The 24,286-nt window shown below is 38.9% G+C and overlaps 1 protein-coding gene across 4 annotated transcripts in view; it reads left to right on the top strand.

Moving 5' to 3' along the window:
• The window catches only part of LOC126481030 (FHF complex subunit HOOK interacting protein 2A-like), a 198,528-nt gene that overhangs the window by 110,651 nt on the left and 63,591 nt on the right, over window positions 1–24,286 (top strand). For all 4 annotated transcript variants that reach the window (XM_050104505.1, XM_050104504.1, XM_050104503.1 and 1 more), the window contains 2 exons: window positions 4,612–4,748; window positions 19,098–19,251. In XM_050104505.1, coding sequence (XP_049960462.1) covers window positions 4,612–4,748; window positions 19,098–19,251 — 291 coding nt within the window. The remainder of the gene's footprint in view (window positions 1–4,611; window positions 4,749–19,097; window positions 19,252–24,286) is intronic.

The following is a 24,286-nucleotide window of genomic DNA, read 5'->3' as shown; positions in this document are numbered from 1 at the left end:
TAATGGCCTAGCTCATTGGCTTGGACCAGGGGTGGCCAAGATATCAGCTTCATGAACCATACTGAGGCTTGCTTGCCAAAGTGCTCTGCCTCACTGCAAACTTCAGCTATCGCCATGTTGTGCTGCCTGAGCAGGAGGAGGGGAAAGGGGGAAACTGCAGAGGAGTCGTATTTAAATGGCAATGCAGTTGCACTGCATACAATTTCAGTTCATATTTCTCAGCATTATAGACCACAAATAAAACAAATTTTCAGTATTATTTAATTATTTTTGGCACACTAAAGAGGTAGTATAATTTTTATCTGTTGCAAATTGTTAGCATATGAATGGACATAGACAATTTCACAGATTTTTGCATTCAGGTTGCCACATAATTGTAACTTATTTACTGTCATAATCAAAAAAAGGTCTTTCATACACACATGTTTATCAGAATGTTGTGGAACTTTTTGTGGAGATGTGAAAACTCTGTTTGAGGCAAACAGTGAAAATGTCCTGGACAGTTTTAACATAAAAGGATTTGTCCTCAAAGCAAGAATTATAATGCACATCAATCAGTTACATCTGCACATTCACAGGGGCTTCTCAACTGAAACAGCAAATGGTCTCAAAAGCAGATGTAACATTGGCAGTGTCCTCAGAATATTTGAAAAAACTATCCTTGTAATTCTTCCAAGGCCACAACTAGTTCTTCAAATGTTGCAGTTTCTTTCACACTAGTGAGCTTAGGGTACTGGATTGTGTTTTCAAGAATTTATCCCTTCTGCGGTGCAATTTTCTTTTTAAATGCATCCCCATCAAATCAAAAATAAATTGTTTCTCACCTTGCAATATCTTACTGTGGGCAGTCAACTCCACTTGAAATGCAAGGTGTGCAATCTACTCTGGATTTTCTAATTTTCATTCTTGCTTTCCTTTTTCCTTTGTAAATTCAACAATAACGCATTTTAAATCAAAAAATCTTTCCAGGCATGCTCCTTGATTTAACCAATGCACTTCACAAAAATATATAAAGTCTCCATACTCTTCATTTAATTCCATTGGAAACTGTTGCAACTGACGGTGGAAAAATGGATGGAACTTAAGAAAATTTACTGTACATACTACTGATTTCTTCACATGCTCCATGCCCGCAAATCTCGATGTACAGAACAGTGAATCTTGTCTGTCAACTGTTGTAATTTTTTGTTCTTTCAGTGTCAGCTAAATCTTTAAATTATTTCTGCATGGTATTGTAAAAACATTTTACTGTTCATTGTTAAAGACCACTATACGCCTTTTTTTGTCCAAACAGGCATTGGACCTGTAAATGTCCTTCATATCATGAACAAATAGCAAATAGTAAATAGCACTGACACCACAATTCCACTGAAGTGAAGAAAGTTGTGCCGACGAAAAACTATCGCACCACAGTACAAAATGAAATATCAAGCTGTACAAGGTACTTCCAAGAAAAATTGAGCAAAGCCAAGACAGGCAAAGCTGTGGTCTGCACATGGCCTGCCTGTCTTGCTTACGTGTGATTTGGCATGCTGTGGCCTTGGGCCAGACAATATATGTTCAGCAACACCTAAAGCAGTACAGGGTTATTACAAATGATTGAAGCGATTTCATGGCTCTACAATAACTTTATTATTTGAGATATTTTCACAATGCTTTGCACACACATACAAAAACTCAAAAAGTTTTTTTAGGCATTCACAAATGTTCGATATGTGCCCGTTTAGTGATTCGGCAGACATCAAGCCAATAATGAAGTTCGTCCCACACTCTGTGCAGCATGTCCCCATCAATGAGTTCGAAAGCATCGTTGATGCGAGCTCGCAGTTGTGGCACGTTTCTTGGTAGAGGAGGTTTAAACACTGAATCTTTCACATAACCCCACAGAAATAAATGGCATGGGGTTAAGTCGGGAGAGCGTGGAGGCCATGATATGAATTGCTGATCATGATCTCCACCACGACCGATCCATCGGTTTTCCAATCTCCTGTTTAAGAAATGCCGAACATCATGATGGAAGTGCGGTGGAGCACCATCCTGTTGAAAGATGAAGTCGGCGCTGTCGGTCTCCAGTTGTGGAATGAGCCAATTTTCCAGCATGTCCAGATACACGTGTCCTGTAACGTTTTTTTCGCAGAAGAAAAAGGGGCCGTAAACTTCAAACCGTGAGATTGCACAAAACACGTTAACTTTTGGTGAATTGCGAATTTGCTGCACGAATGTGTGAGGATTTTCTACCGCCCAGATTCTCACATTGTGTCTGTTCACTTCACCATTAAGAAAAAATGTTGCTTCATTGCTGAAAACAAGTTTCGCACTGAACGCATCCTCTTCCATGAGCTGTTGCAACCGCGCCGAAAATTCAAAGCGTTTGACTTTGTCATCGGGTGTCAGGGCTTGTAGCAATTGTAAACGGTAAGGCTTCTGCTTTAGCCTTTTCTGTAAGATTTTCCAAACCGTTGGCTGTGGTACGTTTAGCTCCCTGCTTGCTTTATTCGTCGACTTCCGCGGGGTATGCGTGAAACTTGCCCGAACACGTTCAACCGTTTCTTCGCTCACTGCAGGCTGACCCATTGATTTCCCCTTACAGAGGCATCCAGAAGCTTTAAACTGCGCATACCGTCACTGAATGGAGTTAGCAGTTGGTGGATCTTTGTTGAACTTCGTCCTGAAGTGTCGTTGCACTGTTATGACTGACTGATGTGAGTGCATTTCAAGCACGACATACGCTTTCTCGGCTCCTGTCGCCGTTTTATCTCACTGCGCTCTCGAGTGCTCTGGCGGCAGAAACCTGAAGTGCGGCTTCAGCCGATCAAAACTTTATGAGTTTTTCTATGTATCTGTAGTGTGTCGTGACCGTATGTCAATGAATGGAGCTACAGTGAATTTATGAAATCGCTTCAATCATTTGTAATAGCCTTGTACACCTGTCAAGTTCTTCCTTAGCTTGGTCACAAAGTGATGTGGCAGTGGTCTAACTCTGAAGAAACAAATTTGCGGTGTCAGCTTAAGAGCAATGTGTGCCTAATGATCTGTGGCCTTGCCTCACCCAGGTGAAAAAAGTCTGAAAATTCCTTACAATATTCATACAATTCCTGATATGACAAAGGTTGGAAACTAAGGCAGGAGCATGCAGAAACCAATCCATGGACATGTTGGTGTGGAGCTTGGTAGCTGGGCATGCTGTACCACTGCAGTGTCTGCTGCTGAAGTTGTGATGGAATGCGAATGCGTACCGTCATCTAAGTTGACATTGGTCCATCCACCCAGAAATCCAGCTGATGGCCTACCGCCTGAGGAATTTCAAACAACTGAGAAAGAGAGAGGACTTCTTCCAAGCTGAGTTCTTCAAATTGCAGCACCCATTGGTGGACCTCTTTGTCGAAAGCTGATCTAATGATAGCATACCTAACCACAGCATCAGGATAAGACTTCTTAGACTGAAAAGTAACGAAACAGCACTTTTTACTAAGGCCTTCAACTCCACAGCCCAAGCCTGATAATATTGATGGTTTTGCTTCCTGCACTGATAAAACTCCACTCTTGTGGAAATAAATATGAGTATGCTGGCAGTACTATGACATCAAAAAGTGACACATTTAGTCAAATGTAAGGGATGCAGGATCCTGAAGAGAAACTAACTTTCCTAACAAGTGGTAAATTCGGTGTGATGTCCATGGTGGGAAGAGGGCTTTGATGGAGCAGGCATATGATATCTTGAAGACTGCGAAGTGTCATCACAGATCTTTCTTGCACACTTCTAGTACTCAGCAGCCTCATTGTAGATGAGGAAAGGAGGCAGGTGAGCTGTCAGTTGCTGAGGCCTTGCTAATAGGATGGTCAACACTCTGTCCAGCATGATAGTTTGCTCTTGTTGTTGCAATTCCAGACATCTGTGGCTTTCCAGCTGTTGCTGCAGTAATCTTGCAGCACTACCTCCAAGGACGCACATGTCGACATTGTTGAATAGGCAAAAAGTGTGTGAATTTTCTACTGCACTTGTCACCACTTAAGCAATAACTATTAACACAAATAAGTACAAGAATAGTGCATTAATCACTTTAATGAAATAACGGTTTAGAAGTTCCATACACAGTCTGAATACAATGCCAGGCTGAATGCAGTACAGTGCAGAATGACCCCCAAGAGTGGAGCCCAGTTAACATGAAGAAACATGATAACAGAATGGCTGAATGCACTCTGCTCCAGGATTATATAAGGTAGATTGCATTTTCACTCTCTCAAGGTGGCACTGTGTGTCGTCTGCACACACCAACTCCGATGCTGTGCTACCTTCAATGTTTAATCGTGCCACTGCCTTGCAGTTGGCCCTGCACGGGGGCATGCAAGTTGAATCGTGATGGCTTGCGCCGGTGCCTTATGTCCTGCTATGTCAGTGGCTGCCAAGGTGCCAGCACAGTATGAGTGGTAACATAGGGTTGCCACATTTGCGATGATCTTACTTACACCTAATATTTATCAACACTGAGTTATTGATATTTGTTGAACTAATGGCTGCTTCATTTGCACCCATCCCACTTTCAGTGAAGTGTAAAAACATAATATGGGATAGAGTAACAAATAAACAAAATCTTATTTTTTTCTTTTCAGAATTTTTGGTTTGGTTTCTTGGAAACACGGAAGAAAATGAATTGCCAAGATCTGAAACTCCTCCGGTATTAAATGTTATAGAGTGCTGCTTACATAAAGCAGATGATATTAGTCTTGAAGCATTGCAGTTGTTCCAGGTAAATATGTCTATGTTTTGATGATACTTCCAGTTAATGGATAATGTCAGAAATAGATCACTGGTGTTTTCACATGTTTCTCCTCTAAGCTTATATATGTTCTTTCTGATCGTTTGTATATTGTAATTCTTTTTTGTTCTAATTCCATTGAATTTTTGTGTCAGTGACTCAGTGTTATAGCCACATCATAACACATTCTTAATATTTTAAAAGAAAAATTATAAAAATAAATAGTGAAGTATGAAATGTGGAATAAAAGTAATAATATTAAACCTATATCATAAGAATTTACATTATATTACGAGGCTTAATAATGAGCAATGGAAATGGATAGAAATTGGGTGCTCCCGTGGAATGATTTTGTATTATCACTTTAAATGAAGGGTCTATATCTGTTTGTAGTGAAAGGCAGTAAATTCAAGTATGTTTTGTTTAATGCAGTTCAAAGTAATTATTGCCTAAAAATATAAGGTGTCCCAGGAGGAATGGCCAGTATTGAGGAATATGACAGGAACAATAATTTGAAGCAAAAAAGTCTAATAAAAATAGGCTTTAGAATGCTTACCTTAAGTACTATGAGCACAGCTTTATTTTGTCTCAAAGGAATGATCAATATTCAGGAATATCATAGGAATAATCATTCAAAGCAACAGAAGTCTAGTAAATATGGGCTCTGAAATACTTACCTTAAGAACTATGAGGATTTCTTCATTTTGGATACTGTGAAACAAATCCCTTCTACTTCAAGCTCTTTGCTTTCCATATTTTTGGGAGGAAATAGTAAGGACCAATACAAGAAAAAAATGTCCAGTAAACATGGGCTGTAAAATGCGTACCTTAAGAGCTACGGGCACATGTTCAATAGAAGAGATGTTTCACAGTAGCGAAGGTGAACAAGTGCTCATAGCTCTTGAGGTATGCACTTTAGAGCCCATCTGGACATTTTTTCCTTGTTTTAGTCCTTACTTCTTCCTCCCAAAATATGGAAAGAGAAGAGCTTGCAGTAGAAGAGATTTGTTTCACAGTATTGAAGGTGAAGAAATGCTCATAGTATGTAAGATAGCCTATGTGTTTTAGAGCCCATGTTTACTTGACTTTTTTGCTTTAATTAATTTTGATTGTTCCTATCATATCCCTGAATACTGACCATTCCTCCTGAGACATCATGAACAGATCTGTCCAGTACAAGATGTAGCTTCTTCTGTTCTGCAAAATTACATTGGGGTAGAGTCACTGGCCAGTTCACACATTCAGGAGGTGGCATTTCAGTACTGCCAATACACACATTTAAAAATGAAAACATTAATAATTGCTTTTGGAATTGTAAGAGAGAAAAACAGATAATTTTGTGAAAGGTAGAAAGTAGTTGTCACTCAGGCACCAGGATGAGAAAGATCCACCTGTTGTCGGTATGATGGGAGATAATTTTTTTACTGTATTTAATGTACGTAAGTATTGGATCTCTGAGATGAATTTAAAAAAAAAAAAAAAAAAAAAAATTGTTGCACCTTTGCCAGATGAGTGCGTTGTGTTGTAACTATGAAAATTTGGAATATGACTAGTTCAGTCTGCTACCTGACAACAGGACTTCTATCCAAGAATTGTTGCTGTTAGTGACTTCAAAGTGAGACTTCCCAGTCTGAAATACACTCTTTTGACATTCTTAAGGTAACAGGGATAAAATAAAGGGAGCTAAAGGATATCCAAAACTGTAACAGAAGCCAGACTACCGTTATAAGAGTTGAAGGGCATGAAAAGGAAGCAGTAGTTGACAAGGAAGCAACAAAGGGCTGTAGCCAATCCCTAGGTCATTCAAACCATATATTGAGCAAGCAGCAGAAAAAAACCTAAGCTAAATCTGGAATGTACTTGGAAGATCAATTGAAAGGAAACAATAGTTTTGTGAAGAAAGGTTACTATACAATCATGAACTAGAGTAAAACTAGGATAACAGAATTTCATCAAATCAAATCAGGCTCTGCTGAAGTATATATCAGAAATAAGACACTAAAAGTAGTAGATTATTTCTGCTGTCTTTACATCAAAACAGGGTGGTCAAAGTACAATGTGTACAAAATGCTGGGAAGGAGGGGGGGGGGGGCAGGGAGAAAAAGGACTTGTTTACAGCAAATATAAATTAAGTGTTAGGAAGTCTGTCATGACGGATTTGTTTTGGAGTGTAGCAGTGGTGGAAGTGAAATGTGGATGACAAACAGTACAAACTTGAAGAGAATAGGATCTCTTGAATTATGGTGCTACAGTAGAATGTCAGCAATTTGACAAATAGATTGTATAACTGACGAAAAATTACTGAATTGAACTGCGGAGAAAAGAAGTTTATGATACAACTTGACAAAAAGGAGACATTGGTTGATTGGACATAATACCGAGCCACTTACAAGGAGACCACACCGCCATCAGATTTTTGTAATTTTTTTATGTTTATGGTACCTGAAGTTCAGAAAAATACCAATACACCAAAGTAGTTTGATGCAACTATCAAAAATTCTCGAGAAAATTGGCTTACAAGTTTTCTGAGCAGCTGTAATTCACCAAAGTTACACCGATTTTTCGACAGGTCACATGGCTAAATTGGTACTGCTTGAGACTAATAGTTGATGGTTGCAGTCTTGTTTCAATCTTTATTTATTTATTTATTTATTCCCCTTCACTCAGTTTGAATGCCGATGTCATTTGAACATAAAATTTATCAAATATATATTTTACTATTAGGTGCCTTCGCTTGTTCACTTTATGAAGAGTTAAACCATCGTCACTGATGAGAGTAGCTATGCAATATGTAATTAGCAATAAGACGATGTTCATTTTTCATAAAAATGATGGATATTTGTCAACTAGCATATATTTGATGACTTTGTTTAAATGATACAGGTATCTTGACTGATGTAGCTACTGCTATTTGGGGGGGGGGGGGGGGGGGGACAAAATGAGGGTGAAACACAGCGATCCAGTGATTACCAATTTCATGCACTACCAATTGAGCCATGCAGCCCGTCGAAGAATCGTATGAACTTCAGTGAATTAAACTTGCTCGAGAAACCTCAAAATCGATTTTCTTGAGAATATTTGAGTTGCACTCAACTGCCTTGACAGATTGGCATTTGAATCCCATACTTCATGTACCAGAAGCATGTAAATTACAAAAATCCAGTTGCCTTGTGGTCTCCTTGGTAGTAGACTTTACATCTTATCATTAAACAAGCTATAACATAACAGTACTGCTGCATATCTGATGCGTGATTGTGACCTAGTAGTGCTGAAGGGCTATAAAGGTAATGAAAGAGTTCTGTTAACTCATAGTTCGTATGCTGATGAGATGTATTGTATACCAAGCGATTATACCTATATGAAGTTTGATTACAATCCAACAGGACATTTGCAAATGATAGACTTCTGCAGTCATGAATTCTTCCTCATTTCGTCAAGAGATCAAGAGGTTAAAACGTTATGATTATGTACTACCAAGACTGTATGAGCTTCCTGACGACTTAGTCAAACATCTTGCTTCCTTGTTGAGACCATTGTCGGCCAAATGCTCACATCATATATCAGTGGATGGCATGCCCTCCATCTAAATATTTTGGACCATTTAGTTAGCTTTAATGTAGTATCTCTTTTTATGAAGGTCTTCTCGCAAATTCTTCAGCACTAGTCGGCAATAAGTCTCAGGCAGACATCACTGTTTTGCTTCAGTACGCTCTTTCCTTGTCCTGTTTTATGTTCAACCATGAATATTTTGAAGAAACTGACAGCATCACCATGAGTAGCCCTCTGTTTCACCTGTTAGCCAATCTTTTTATGGAGAACTTAGAGGAGACAGCACTTGAATCAGTGATTATTAAAAAACTGTACTTTGGAGGTATACGTATGATACTTTCATAGTATGATTTCCTGGAGAAAATAAATTAAAGGAGAGCAGCTCAGATTGTGGGGCAGCGAGTAGAAATAACTTCGGTGGTTCACCGGTATTTTACGAGAGCCTGGCAACTATTTTTGTGGTCAGCCAGAAAGTGATGGAGAACATACTGAACATAGTTCCCAGTCTACACGTCCACATTCTTGTCCAGCGTAGTTTTATGTATGTAATTGATTTTCTAATTTATTTTGTCTATTCATAGTTAATACTTTCCATTATAGGGCGAAATCAGTAATTGTTTTGTAACTTAAATTCTATTGTTGACTTATAAACAAATATAAATTCTGTAATAATTGTAAACATTTGGAAGACGACATACTAGTAATCTTAAAGTATCTATTTGGCTCTATTCAAAAACATGTTAGCAAAGTGAGCCCTTAATTAATTCCAAAGTAATTGACAGTTTTGTCAACAGTATTGGTGTGTAACAACATCTGTTAATTTCATCATTTAAACAAATAATTCGGCCTAACTCTTGTGGTAGAAGAAACTGTTAAAAAGAACCAATTTTTCAATGTGTTCAGTTAATCGAACGAGTTAAGTTTTAATTGTTATTTCTGTAAATTTAACTTCAAACAATGTGTTGTTTCAGTACCTATTATTGTGAGAACATATAAGGGCCCAATTTTTGGTCCTGAGACAGTCAGTCCACAGCCGATTTAGAGATGAGAAATCTGTGTCAATTAGAACAACAACAATGCTTCAGCATAACTGTGAAATAAGTGTTACACAGTTAGACCATGTGTTAAAACAATGACAGTGTGTGCTCCATACATACCTTTTTATTCTTCAAGAAATGTGAACTATGTGCTTAGGCTTTTACTGCTCGTAAATGTTCAACGGGAAACTATTGTAGCAGTATGTCGATGTTCATCCGCAACATATTAATGAAGCTTATCAAAAGTTAAACAATAGTGCACTGGCCTTATTAAATGTGTATATGGGGGGGGGGGGGGGGTGAAAAGTAAAAGTAAACAACAGTGAAACACAAATATGTATCTGTCAGCTACATAATTTACAGTAGACAGTACTGCACTTCCACCCCCTATTTTTTCAGCCAATACATCAACACCGAGGACGATCAATGAAGAAATAAAGCAGGGAACGTTGTTACAAGTTCCTACCAAATTGTCTTTCGCCCTGACTTTGATACTCAAAATAAATGCTCGCGACCAAATGGAAGATAATTGTCACCACTTGCCATGCAGATTTGTAAATATTACGGACGGCACACTAACAGTTACTTAGCAAAAATCTAAGCGATCCAGGACAGTGTACAGTCCTCGCAAGTTCACATCTGTTATTACTGAAAGCTTGCTTTTTGCAAAAGCCCGTCTCTAACATCATCCGAGGCAGCGCGCAATCCGGCATCTGAACTATAACTTAAAGAGACCTTGTATTGGTTGTTATTAACATTACAGTCCCAAAACTTGTTATAGCTCTATTATTTAATAGTTTTTATCATATGCTGTAACCAAAAATTTCTAGCATTAAAATTACGGTTACTTAATCTACTACAATTAAGGATGTTTTAGTTCCAATTTTAGTATTCATTAAATTATTCAAAAACTATTAGAGGTAACTTGATGTGGTCACATAGTTATTATTTTTAGGTTGAACTGAAACATCACACAAATTTTTAGATTCTAAGTCTAATATCTAGCACCTTCAGTTTTTCTTAAAAGCGTAGATTCTGATTACAATTTTTATTTTATCATGTTGAGACTTGCACCAGTTAATTTTGACATACTTCTGCACATTATGACCAATTTCTAGCTTTCTAGCCTTATTACTTAGCACCACTTATTTTTCTCTTAAAACGATGTATTTAGGAAAACTATTGATCTAACCACTCTAAGACTTGACATTTAAAACATTATTACATTAAAATATATGCTGACAAAGTTTGAAAAAACCATTTTAACTTTTAATTTTATTCTTAATTATGGTGCAATACTTTTGCGCTACACACAAATGCGTTATGGTGACGTGGCGCTACTAACAGTGAACCGGGGTAAGTCCCAGCACACCTGCTCGCCTCTGTATCTCACAAACGATACAGCGCTTGTTTCGTTACAAACTCCATTTATAGAACATCTGGTTCACTGTGGAATTAGAGAAAGATTATTGTCTGTCTTTCCTGGATGTTTTGGTTAGACAGAAGAATGCTGGCTCTTTGGGGCTTTCAGTTTATCATCCACTCTCTCATACTGGTTTATATTGATAATTGTCAAGTTTTCATAACCCAGCACAAACTATGAGAGTGCTTAAAACACCAGTACGCAAGAGTTCTCACAGTTCCAGATGCAGATAGTTTGCCTACAGAGCTTACAAGCCTAAAGACAGTGTTCGAGGAAAATGGATATTCTGCTTGGCAGATTAACAGGGCACTCACTGTCAGTTACAACCAAGGGCCAGGAAGTAATCAAGAGGAGAGCATGTTGGCAACATCTCTACCATTTCTTACATTTGTTGGAAATATTTCATTTCAAATAGCAAGAATCCTCTGTAATTTTCAGGTGAAAGTGGTTTTCTGCCCACCGTCTAAGATAGCCGACCTGCTTTATTTAGTGAATGAGTATTTTCTGTTGTGGAAGAATGGAATTTACAGAACACCTTGTCAATATGGTATGGATTATATAAGCTGGATCATGTGCACTGTGGAAGAACACTACATCAAACATCAATACTACACTTGCCTTTTGTAACCGAGCTACTCTGCTGTTGTCGAACATTGTATCTCCAATAGACATGCAGTGGCTGGGTTCAGATGCAGATTCTTTAATGCAACACAACCATTCTCACTTCAGCCTTTGCTGGATGTAATTACTCCACCTTCCAATTCAAAAGCAGATTTCCCAGGACATCACATCCAGTCCTGGTACAGCTGATCCCTCCAAAAAGCCTCATGTCACTCAATACTACACTGGTCTTGAATGTGTTAATCAGCTACTTTGATAGGGCTATGACTTGCTAAAATCATGCCCCGAAATGAGGTTCATTTTGTCTGACACTTTTCTCACCACGCCTAGAATAGCTTTTTGTCCCCCCACCCCTCTCCCTCCTCCTCCTCCTCCTCCTCCTCCTCCCAATCTCCACAATATCCTGGTCAGACCCTGTTTTCCTTCTGCACCCATTTCCCTAGCCTATGGCTCCTATCCCTGTGACCATCTCTAGGCAAGAAATGTCCTATGCCCTCTCCTGTCACCACTACCATCACCACCAACACAACCACCATCTATAATAGCCATGTAACTGGCAAAACATATACTATCAAAGGGAGAGCCTCCTGTGGAACAATACATGTCATGTACCAGCTGTTACGAAAACACTGTTCAGCCTTCTACACTGATATGACTAACCAAGTTATCAGCTAGGATGAATGGGCATAGAAATAGGGTGTATACTGGTACCACATAATATCCTGTTGCGAAGCATGTTCTGCAACATGACAGTCTTGACCTTGGTGCCAGCTTCACCGAATGTTGCATCCGGATCCCCCCCTCCCCTCACCCCCCCCCCCTCACCCCCCCCCCCCCTCCCCGGCACTATTTTCTCAGATTTACACGGATGGGAAATGGCATTACAACATGTCCTTGGTTTTCACCACCCACCTGGTCTTGTTAATTTCTTTGATCTTAGCATTATTTCTTTTTAGTAACTATTCCTTTCTTCACTCCCTTTCAGTTTTCGGTGTCTTTTATTTTCTGATCTGTCTACTTTTCCCCAATCCCCGCACACATATCTACTGCGTGCAGTGCACTTAACTTTCCATTCTTGTTAACTCTTGCTTGGTGGAGGTTTGGAAGGTAGGAGACTAGGTACTGGCAGAAGTAGAGCCGTGAGGACGGGGCGTGAGTCGTGCTTGGGTAGCTCAGTAGGTAGAGCACTTGCCCGTGAAAGGCAAAGGTCCCGAGTTCGAGTCTTGGTCCGGCACACAGTTTTAATCTGCCACGAAGTTTCATATCCTTGCTTGGTGTTTTGTCTGTAATCTGTGTCTTGCATATTACCCTATCTTCCATCTTTAAGCTCTCAGGTTTTCATATTTCATCTTATGCAATCCCCAACAGTCAGTCTTTCCTTCTAATACGTCCGGTAAGCCTCTGCCGACGCAGGGTTCTTGGTAACTCTCCCCATTTCCTAAACCTCACCAATCATTTTCCTTCATCCCTCTTTCTTCCCCATCAACCCTTCTGCCAGAAGAGGGAGCCATTGGCTCTGAAAGCTTGCACATTTCTTCAACTAACTTTAATATGTGTTTTCTCCTGCCACTGCTTGGTGAGTAGTTCCCCCCACCCCCGCCCCCAAGCCAGTTATATTATAATTTCAAAAACTGGTTGCTTTCATCAAGACATCTAATGAAGAATGATAAAACAATAATATTGGCCACAGCAACATCTTTTTGGGGCTCCATTATTAAAGAAGCTGTTTAAATACGTATGGCAGAAAATCTGATGAGCCATGAGAGTGATTACTAGTTGTCTACCATCTCCATGATTTGCCGTAATCAAAGACGACAGAGTGCATCGATGGCTGCAGTGAGCAGCAATGCTGGTGACAGCTGAGTTCAGCAGTCCCATCAGTGAGTGTGCTGCCACTGGGTAGTGTGATCTTGACATGTGCGAAATACTCACAGTGTGCTGTATATTGCAGAACAAAGGACATCTTCACAAATCTTTGATGGCTCAGCTGAGCATAACTGGCAGGTTCCTGGTTGAAATATCTTGAAGTGTAGTTGACGACAACTGGCTGCAAGCTTAAAATTTCTTTGCACACTCAATATTTGCTTCCTAAAGACATATTTATTACAAACTACTTTATATTGTACACCATTTATAAACTTAAAGAAAGGCTGCTAAATACAAAAAACACATTATATTATAAACACATTTCATGAGTATGATAAGAAAATTCATAAGCTTCGTTTGACTACCTCATAAATTGTAAAAATTGGGACAGATAACCAGCATATGAAATGCTGCATTAGCTTCTGCTATTTTACTAACTTTAGTGCACTCTCTCTCTCTCTCTCTCTCTCTCTCTCTCTCTCTCTCTCTCTCTCTCTCTCTCCACTTTACCCTCCTTAGTTCAGTTTTGTAATTATTATGGGGACATGTGGGAGAGATATTGTAAGGTAGAGTCGTTGAGTTCCATGCCAGACTTCTGCATACATTGTTCACATGACCATACTGTTTGGAGTAGGAACAGCACAGTATTTGGGAAATTAAAGTGACCTGGAGAATTTTATATAACAGCAAAAAATAGAATGAGGCCATGAGACCTCTCGTTTTCTCTGCTTTATTTGCTACAACTGTAAGAAGTGCAGCTGTAAAAATAAGTACAGCACAAAAAACACAGGAAACAGACATTTGTATTAAAATAATGTGCATGTAAATAAATATATATGCAACAATACCTTTGTCAATAACCCAGTAACTACGTCGAAACTACTTCCATCAAATATCACAAAAAATTATAGTCACAAGCAGTGTTTAGTGGTTAAAATTAATCCCAAACAGCTTGTATCACCACAACACAAGACAGACAGTTTTATAAGAAAGCAGGAAAATAACCATGAGCTAATTAAAAGTCAGTAATATTTTATGAATATGCCTCTGAAATCAAGCTGAAAATATATGCTAATGAAATGACAAATTATCCTACTTCCAATGTCTCTGGCCAAACTGCAAAACAAAAGAATAGAGACACAGACAGATATAATGTTTTTAATGTCTCATATACTGGCTTGGAGTTTTACTTGCTTAATAACACCCTCGGAAGGAGATGATGGTGATCCCACAATTCTTGGTGTTGTAACTGTTGCTATCAGCATCACTGGTAGCATGTTGACTGTGACTGTTGGTGTTGCATCAGTAGACATGGTTTAAGAGCTGTGGTATTCATTTCAATTATATCAGTGGTTAGGCACCGTTGGCGGTGGTGGCTTTAATTGCGGCATTGGGGGTCGGCTGCCACTGCTGGCCACAGTTATGGTGATCCTGTGCCATACATTTCAGCAATGTTTACAGCCCACTAGACAAGGGACCTCGTAGTGCGATGAAAATGCTGCTGGTCACAGTGGTGGCCAGTTTGATGTGGAGGAATATCAGTGTTGGCTTCAGTGGTGTGATCTATGTTTTGTAGGTCTGTCATGGTAGTGGCAGCAATGGCAATGGGCAAAGGTAACCCTATGGTTTGTAGAAATGGGAATAAGGAGTGCATCTGTGGCATCAGATGGGCAATGCACTGTCTGTGGCTGACATTGGCCAGCTGGGAATATGTAGGTTGTTGGGCCATGACACTCGTGTGTCATATCTGTGGTCCTGTGATAGTTGTAAGGTTACAGATTTTGATACAGTTTCTACATATTGCATTTTTCACTTACGTATCTGCCAAAATGGAGCACATAGGTATTGCTGGGCTGCTCTTTCATCCAGCTGTAGGAGCAGTTTGGCACCTGCTGAATTGGTGTGCAGCTGTTAGTAGGAGGAAGCCTGGAGAAGTGAGTTGCAAATGAGTGCAGTGTGCCCAGTAATACATCTGAGTGCAGAAAGTAGGCATGAACATTAATAATTGTCCATGCACATTAGTTTTCTATGAAATGAGACAACAGGTAATATTTTATGGTAATAGGACTGAATCAATAAAGCAACAGGTAACTTGAGTGGAGTTAGTGGGTATACGTGTGTAAAAGTTGAAGTTCTGTGAGTGAACTTTAGACATCATAGTGACTTATCTATAAACTTACAGTATAATAAAGACAGTGCCTAGTAAATATATTCTGATTAGAAGAGACCTTTCTCATACTTGTTTGCGTGTTATTGACTTAGTTATGTGCAGCACTGAGAGTAGTAGTTTGATAGGCCATATGTCACATAGGCACATGGTTAAGAACTTCATTACCGTGATACATGTACCTTGGGGGTAAGACTACCCATCAGTGCTGCCAAGATTTAGAGGCAAATGCCAAAACAAATATGATGGCAAACAAAAGAAACCATTATCCAAGAACAGCTTTCACCTAACTGATTGAGGCTTGGCATAGTGGTTGATAGGAAAACCTGGAGTGTCACTTGTTCTCATATCACAGCAATTGTTGTAGATTGGCTGCTACAGCAAATATATGGGTTCTTCTTTTAGAAACTGCTGTGACCAGCATGCAATTCAGATTCTGCCCAATAGTGCATCCCGCATAGGTAGACCATTGATATGATTCGCTGGTGACTGTTATATTCGGAGTCCAAGAATTGGCTGCAGCAACTTAAAAAGTTGTGGGGGGGGGGGGGTTAAGGCTCGTGACATAACTTGGTTCAGCTGTGGCTATTTACAGTTGTGGTCCAGTAAGTGCTTAGGAAAGACACAAGGTCTGCCCCATTGGTTTTTCCTACCCCTTATGATGCTTCAAGGCACAGACAATATATTCAGCCTCAAACGGACAGGTGGTGCTGGCTGCCATTACACTGACAGACATGCTGAAACAACTGAGAGACGAATTATGGGCCACTGCCAATCACAATTCCTGTTCTCTTGAAGGTCAGGATCTTTGTTATGATGTTAATGGTGGTGTCAGGTGTGTGGCGATAATAGGCAGTGTATTTACATAACAAGGATCGTTCAGTGAAGTGTTGACAGCCACCTTTTACTTCAGTTTTAAAAATGACCCTTCAAAGTTGATTTGTATTCTGTCCCATAGATTTCATGATGCAGACCAGAGAGTGCACAAGTACTACTCTAACATAAAATACAGTTTTTGCTAACAAGTCCAGTGACCTTTGTCAGGTCCATCAATCAACACTGTCAATTACCTATAAAAGAATCCAATGTAAATCTCGTTCTTAAGCCAAGAATCACATGTGGTTGATTGCAATCAGACGTCAGTGCTACAGACACAATCAAAATGATTGATAATTTCAATTTTTTTCTGTGTTGTCCAGACAATTGTTTAAGTTACTAGCTAGGATATTTTAATGAGAGTTAAAATGGTTAGTTCAACCTTTTTCAGTATGTTATCAATCAGCCACACTACTCTGGATCATATTTTTTCAATTTTGGCTACATATTTAATCATATTTCTTTTAAATTTTAAGGAAGGCTCAGGTATTTTAATAAACTATGATGGGGAACTGCTTGTGGTCATATGTTGTCCATCTACTAAGTTTTCTAAAAAAATATTGTTTATTTTAAACACACTATTCTCATAGAAATAAGAGTGCATGTACTAGCAGCCACATTGTCATGCACTCTAATAATAACCAAACGAGTTGGCGCAGTGGTTAGACACTGGACTCGCATTCGGGAGGACGACGGCTCAATCCCGCGTCCGGCCATCCTGATTAGGTTTTCCGTGATTTCCCTAAATCGCTCCAGGCAAATGCAGGGATGGTTCATTTCAAAGGGCACGGCCGACTTCCTTCCCCGTCCTTCCCTAATCCGATGAGACCGATGACCTCGCTGTCTTGGTCTCCTTCCCCAAAACCAACCAACCAACCTCTAATAATAAATTTGCTATCCAGATACATCTACTGTTTATCTACTTTTGCTTGCTTATAATTTACGTAATTACACTGATAACTGTCAAGGACAATAGATATTTTCATGTTGTAAAAACCAATACCTGTTTATTGTAGACAAGGATGTTTGTTATGATGCTAGTAATTGTTTTCTATTTTTAAGTGAGGTGTGTGTGTGTGTGTGTGTGTGTGTGTGTGTGTGTGTGTGTGTGTGTGTGTGCAATAGCTGAGAATACACGTTTTAAATTTTATTTTGACTGGCAAAAGAAACTTTCTTTGAATAATCATTATAAATCATTGTATTCCTCCACAGTGTACATTTACAGCATCACTTATGATGTTAAGGGGGTACCCCAAAAAAAAGTTGTTTTTTAAATGCTGTATATTTTCAAATTGCTTACAAAATAGCCTTTTCTGCTTCAAAATACTGTCCATTACAATTAATACATTTGTCCCGCCAGTGCTTCCAGTGTTGGAAACATTTTTTGTAGTCGTCTTTAGAAATGGCTGACAGCTCCTCCTTTGTTTTCATATTGACTTCCTCAGTATTATCAAACCGATGTCCTGTCATGCCTCATTTCATGCATGGAAATAAGAAAAAGTCACATGGAGCTAAGTCAGGCAAGTAATGTGTGTGAGGCAGTAGAACCATATCATTTTTAGCAAAAAGCTGTGTAGCAGAGACAACGATCTGTGCAGATGCATTGTGTAGGAAGAACTCGTCTTCAGTCTGCCACAAATCGGTTCATTTTTGATTAACACTGTCACGCAATTTTCTTAAAACTTCCAAATAAAAGGTTTGATTGACGGTCTGACCTGGGGGATTTGATTCGGGCAGTTGATGGACGTTCAGAACGAGGTTTGTCATCAATCAACACATTGCCATTTTTAACTCAAGCAAACCATTTGTACACTTGTGTTTTTCCCACAGAGTCATCTTGGTAAGCTGTTTCCAACATTAAAACAGTTTCAGCAGCATTTTTACTAAGTAGAAAACAAGATTTCACAGCTGCATGTTGTTCACTTAAACTTGCCATCATAAAAAATGAAACAAAAACAATACGCCAGCAAAAACAACCACTGCATATGAACAGAACAAGCCAGGTCGACAACACAGGTGGCACTGAACTGGCAATGACTTACCCTATACATGTCTAGTGGCAGAAATGCGTACTACACCAGCTCTGCCCATGGCACTGTTATTCCAGTTTTTTTCGGTACCTCCTTGTATATATCACCTCTTTTGCAAAAAATAATAATAACCATGATGATGATGATAAGATTTTAGTGAATGAAACCCTCATGTATTTATATTCTGTACAGGCCTACAACATATGAGGATACCATAGTCATTCTCACATCTAAAATAATATGATGATTATTATAAATTAAATTTGAAATAGTTGAAACCAATAGTTACTATACAACAGTTTTTCTTAACAATGAGTCCAGATATCTGCTAAGAATTGCAACTTCACTTCTTGAGTGGACATGGCATAGGGAGGCACTTGGGGTATTTCATGTATTTTGTTGCTTAAATTTAATGATGTAGGTAATACCATTGTATTTATAGTTCAGTAGTAGTTTGTGGTATTTGAGATGAATAATGTGAAAGTGCGATGAATATGAACTAAAAGCTAGGAGTATGAATGTGATTCAGTTTCTTGGTGATTCACTATAAAAGAAAGAAAGACACTGTGTCAGCATTGCCAAAACAGGGGAAGCTTACATCCTCTACTTCTCTCAACCATTTAACACTATTCCTGCTCAATAATAGATACAGAATTTGAGTATAAAGTTCGATGTTGAGCCAACAAATATTGTTTCTTCAATTCAGTTCCAGCCCTAAATGTAGTATAATTTAATTCATATAGTGTCTCTAGCTCTTAATTTTTATTGCAGAGTCTCCTGGAAAAACCATCTGACTGCATACTCAAAAATCTTGTGTTGAAATATGTAAACTCACGTTCTTACTATAATAGTTCCACCTCGGATAGCTGTGCAGGCTCCTGGAGTGATGAAGAGGACGAGTGGGAGAAGACAAGAGATATTGAAGGTCAGTTAGTTGTTCAATGTTTGTAATATACTGGTACAGTATGGAACATGCCAACTACGTTAAAAAATAGTACATTTTCTCAGTGAAAATATTACTGCGTGATGACCATTTACAAGATATGTTTTAAATTACATTTAAAGAGATTAACTGAACATGTCCATATGTTCTCTCTCTCTCTCTCTCTCTCTCTCTCTCTCTCTCTCTCTCTCTCTCTGTCGCTCTCTCTCTCTCTCTCTCTCTCTCTCTCTCTCTCTCTCTCTCTCTCTCTTACACACACACACACACACACACACACACAGAGAGAGAGAGAGAGAGAGAGAGAGAGAGAGAGAGAGAGAGAGAGAGAGACAACAGAGATTATCTATTCAGAGTAGGAAGTAGAATAATTTGCCAGCCAAAATGTATTTGTTTTCTCGTTTTGTCTGACAACAGCTGTATTCATTGGAGAAATACCCGCCTCTGTAGATGAGACTGCTAATTCTTACTCATGCAATAGTTTTTGACTTGGAGGTAACGAGGTCCAATCCTGGTGGGAGGAAGAAATTAACACCACTGTTATTTGGTTGGCAGGGGTTGATGTGGTGGGACTATGACATTCTTGATCACTATCCTAAGCACAAGGCATAGATTAAATTCCAAATCTCTCTGTAATGCCTTGTGGAATCATGGAATTTGACACAGCCATTGGAAGGGGAGTTAAAGCTCAGTGGCTACCCTATTGTGATATTCAAGAGGACTAAACTACAGTATAATCCCACTTTTACGTTCACGTAATTAACGTTTTTCTGCCGTTTACGACATTTTTTATTGGTCCTGTCAAATTTCCTATGCCCACCATGTTAATTTACACCTGATTTTGCATCAACATATTTATACTTTCCCGCAATTTACGCATTGGAAAAATAATGTTTGTGTAGAAAAAATGACGCTGACATGATGTTAGTCATCCAGTAGTGTTTACAAATATTACGTTGTTAAGTTTCTTAACACTAGGGCACTCTACTCAGCTGATTTGAACTGGTAAACATGTAAAAGTTGGAACAATTCGTGCCATATCTCCCACCACTTCCAAGCTCTACTTGGCATGGTGGCTGATGTGAGTAACTAGGTTCGTTCGAATAAAGATATCATGACCAATCACAACCATTTCCAAATCGTCTCTACTGCACAAATGCAGTTTTGTGACTGTTGTGATCATCATGACACCTTTGTCGAACCATATTTGATATGTTTCGGCGTATGGCCACTTGGAGTGCTAGTTGACACCGTCATTCATTTTGCGTTGCTCAGATGTTTTTAGTTTAAACACAGCGCCAATTACGTATCTTCTTCATGCTGAGTAAAACATGTTTTGAGAATTTATACTCGTTGTCAAGTGCAGTATTTAAATACAAATTTTTTGTGATGATACGCAAACAAAAAATGTTAGTGATAGTTCGTGCGTGTGTGTGTGTGTGTGTGGTTTTCTGCATAACTGATGAGGCACAGTCACTGATAACCTCAAAAAGATTACTACATTGCAAGAGACACAGAATAACACATACACAAACACCACACAAAATACTTATTTACATATTTGCACTTCACAGTGAGAAAAAATTCTCGAAGTGCATCATGCTAAGGATGATACTGCACTAGTGCAGTATTTCATTATTTAAATAATGGATGACAGCTACAGGCTTTCAAAAACATCAATCATGACATAAAATTGAGTCAAATGTTCCTACTTCCCAGACAGTTATGAGTTCCAGTTACATCAGCGGTTTTTATTTGATAATAAACCTTTATTCGATAATAAACAAGTCCCTAACAAGTCTTTTAATGCCTGTTATATACATATATCACACATAAGTGCAAGGGGGTATCCTATAAGGAATTTCTACAGCTTAAAATGTTATTTCCCACATGTTGCATTTTCCTGCATTTTACACCTTTTTTTTTTTTTTTTAAGATCCTTGAAAAGTGTAAAAGTGGGGTTTCACTGAATGTTGGATCTGAGTTTGATGTCCCCCCCTCCCCCCAGTCTCTCTCTCTCTCTCTCTCTCTCTCTCTCTCTCTCTCTCTCTCTCTCACACACACACACACACACACACACACACACACACACACACACACACATCTTCAAAACACAAATAAGATTTTAAAACTCCATATGCTCTCACCAGGGTCACCTACAAGTTACGTATATAAATCATGAATGGTGGAGATAGTTTATATTCCATACCAATGTTAATAAATGGAAATAGAAAGAGTAAACAAATTTTCTGAGATTTTTATCATATCAACAGTTACATACGAAATATACAATTCATTATTTTCATTGTAAGTTCTTTCCAATATGAATGCCCAAAAACTGCAAACATTTTGGTGTACATAATGCCATTCCCCCACATTTTACTGTTATTGTCAGAAATTTGTACTGTCTAGAACAGAACTGCATGGAATGAAATAACCTTTTTATAAGATTATTTTAATGTCAGTGTCATTCAGTTTTTCGTATGTTTGTCCACCTTTTGTGAAATTTATTGATTATGATGGAAAAGATTTTTTTCTGCTTTACCAGTATATGAGTCATAAGTAGGTATGTAGTTCACAGAGCCAACACTATTGTGTTAAACATAAACTGTCTGCTAAATTATAAAATTTACAACACAAAGAGATAAAACTCTGGTCTACAATTCTTGAAAATGCACGTGGCTATGAGCTGTCATTGGTGAAGACTACATTAGAGACACATTCTGTGACATGTGGTTGACAAACATGCCCGTGCAGAATATCATTTCTGATGAACATCTAACATTGTGGTCTGGTGTGTTTTGGATCTCACAAATAATTTGAGCCACTGTGAAATGTTCCTCACAAAAGTTACTCCACATGGTGTACCAGGAGGAATGGTCAATTTTCAGAGATATGACAGGGATGATTATTCAAAGCAAAAAAGTCTAAGAACCAAGGGCTGTAAAATGCATACCTTCAGAGGTATGATCATGTCTTCATCATCTATACTGTGAAACAAATCTCTTCTACTACAAGCTCTTTGCTTTCCGTGTTTGGAGAGGCGGTAGTGTGGACTAATACAAGAAAAAAATGTTCGGTGAACATGGGCTCTAAAGAGCTATGAGCACTTGCTCATCTTCGCTACTGTGAAACTTATCTCTTCTACTGAACAAATGCTCATAGCTGGTAAGACATGTTTTTTGTATGTGTCCATACTACCGCTTCTCAAAACACGGATAGCAAAGAGCATGCAGTAGAAGAGGTTTGTTTCACAATATCAAAGATGAAGAAGTTCTCACAGATCTTAAGGTAAGTGTTTTAGAACCAATGTTTACTAGACTTTTTTGCTTCAATTGATTATTTCTGTTATGTAGAATTGTGAGCTGCTGGTGCCAATATAAGGTAAGCGCTTTAATGTGGCTGAAAAATGACTGTCCAAAAACCAGCATCAAGCCTGGAAATAGAATCAAATGTAACTTCCCCTATCAGCATACACTGTTCATTCATGGTATCCATTAAGTCGTGGATGCTCCAGTTCTTAGGATCATGAAAGTTATCTACAATCATATCATTTGATCATTATATCCAAATAGAATAATCATAAATCATTAATAAAGAAAACATTAATGATAATAACATGGGAATTATGAATTTGTGGTCTTTTTGCATTGTTTATGTTGTCACAATAATGTGTACATAAATAAGTTCCATTGGTAACGTTAACATGCTCAAGCTTCCTTACTATCCTTTTACTTTGTACCTTTCTACACCATGGGATTGAATTTCCGTGTGTAGCAATGAGCATGTGATCACAAATCCTATTATTGTAATATGCAACATCCATGAAGAACAGGCCAAATGAATCCAAACTCCTAGTGCGTGCGTGTGTGTGTGTGTGTGTGTGTGTGTGTGTGTGTGTGTGTGTGTGTAAGCAAATATGGCTCAGGAAGGTTGAATTGTTGATTGTCACAATAGATGAAAGCAAGATGTGATGATTAAAGATATCATTAGACAGAATACCTTATAGTGACCTCTAGACATTGATAACAGTATCAGCAGCAACTGCTACAGCAGTGCCGTTTGAGAGTCTTAAGGTATTTCACGTCCTTCAGGCTATTCCACAAGTCATATTCTGGTAGAAAAAGCCTTTTGCAGTGTAGTGGAGAATTTGCAAACTTTCTTTGAAGAATGTCAGGCATCCTGACTTGCTTGGCCTGCACATTTATCTTATTTAGAGTGTGTAAGTAAAGTTTCAAGACTGGTCTCAGAACACAAAACTTATTGAATGCTTTCACACATCGGACTAAAATTCTTCAAAATAGGTGCCTAGAGAATCCACACACCACTGCCAACGAGATTTCCACTGCTGGTAAGCTCCCTGGATATCTTTATCTGGAATGCTGTTCAAAACTCTTGTCGAAGCCTTTCGGACCACTGCAACTCTGTCAAACCGCTTCCCTTTCAGGTCTTTCTTCATCCGGGGGAACAAAAGGAAGTCACCGGGGGCAAGGTCGGGGCTACAGGGTGTATATAGCAGTGTTGCCATGTTGAACCAGGTCAGAACTCCAGTGACAGCAAAGCAGTAGTGAACGGTCACACTGTCAAGGTGGAGCACCCAGTCGTCTTTCTTCTCTGGGTAGACTCGGTGGACTCGATCAACGGCGAACCACTCCAGTGAAATACTGACCATTGACAGTCTATCTGGCAGGCACAAACTCTTTGTGGATCAATGAGCATGCTTTTCACACGTGTCTTGCTCATGCGGACGTTCTTTGACCTAAGTGATGCGGAGGTATGTCACTCCAAGCTTTGTCTCTTCGACTCTGGACCATATTTGAAGACCCATGTCTCATCCCCAGTGACCGCTTTGTCCAAAAGGTTCAGTTTGTAAACTTTCAAGCTTTTCCAACGAAACAGCAAGGCACCATTCTTTCTGTTCATTTGAGAGCACTTCAGGGACAAGTTTCACACACAATTTTGACATCATTAGATCTGTCACTAGCTGAAACACAGTTAGTGATTCAAACCCACTTCATCT

The sequence above is a fragment of the Schistocerca serialis genome, chromosome 5, assembly GCF_023864345.2.
Source record: "Schistocerca serialis cubense isolate TAMUIC-IGC-003099 chromosome 5, iqSchSeri2.2, whole genome shotgun sequence".
NCBI classification, from domain to species: domain Eukaryota; kingdom Metazoa; phylum Arthropoda; class Insecta; order Orthoptera; family Acrididae; genus Schistocerca; species Schistocerca serialis.
Note: the sequence above shows the minus strand (reverse complement) of the source record. Positions and strands in the feature narration are given on the sequence as shown.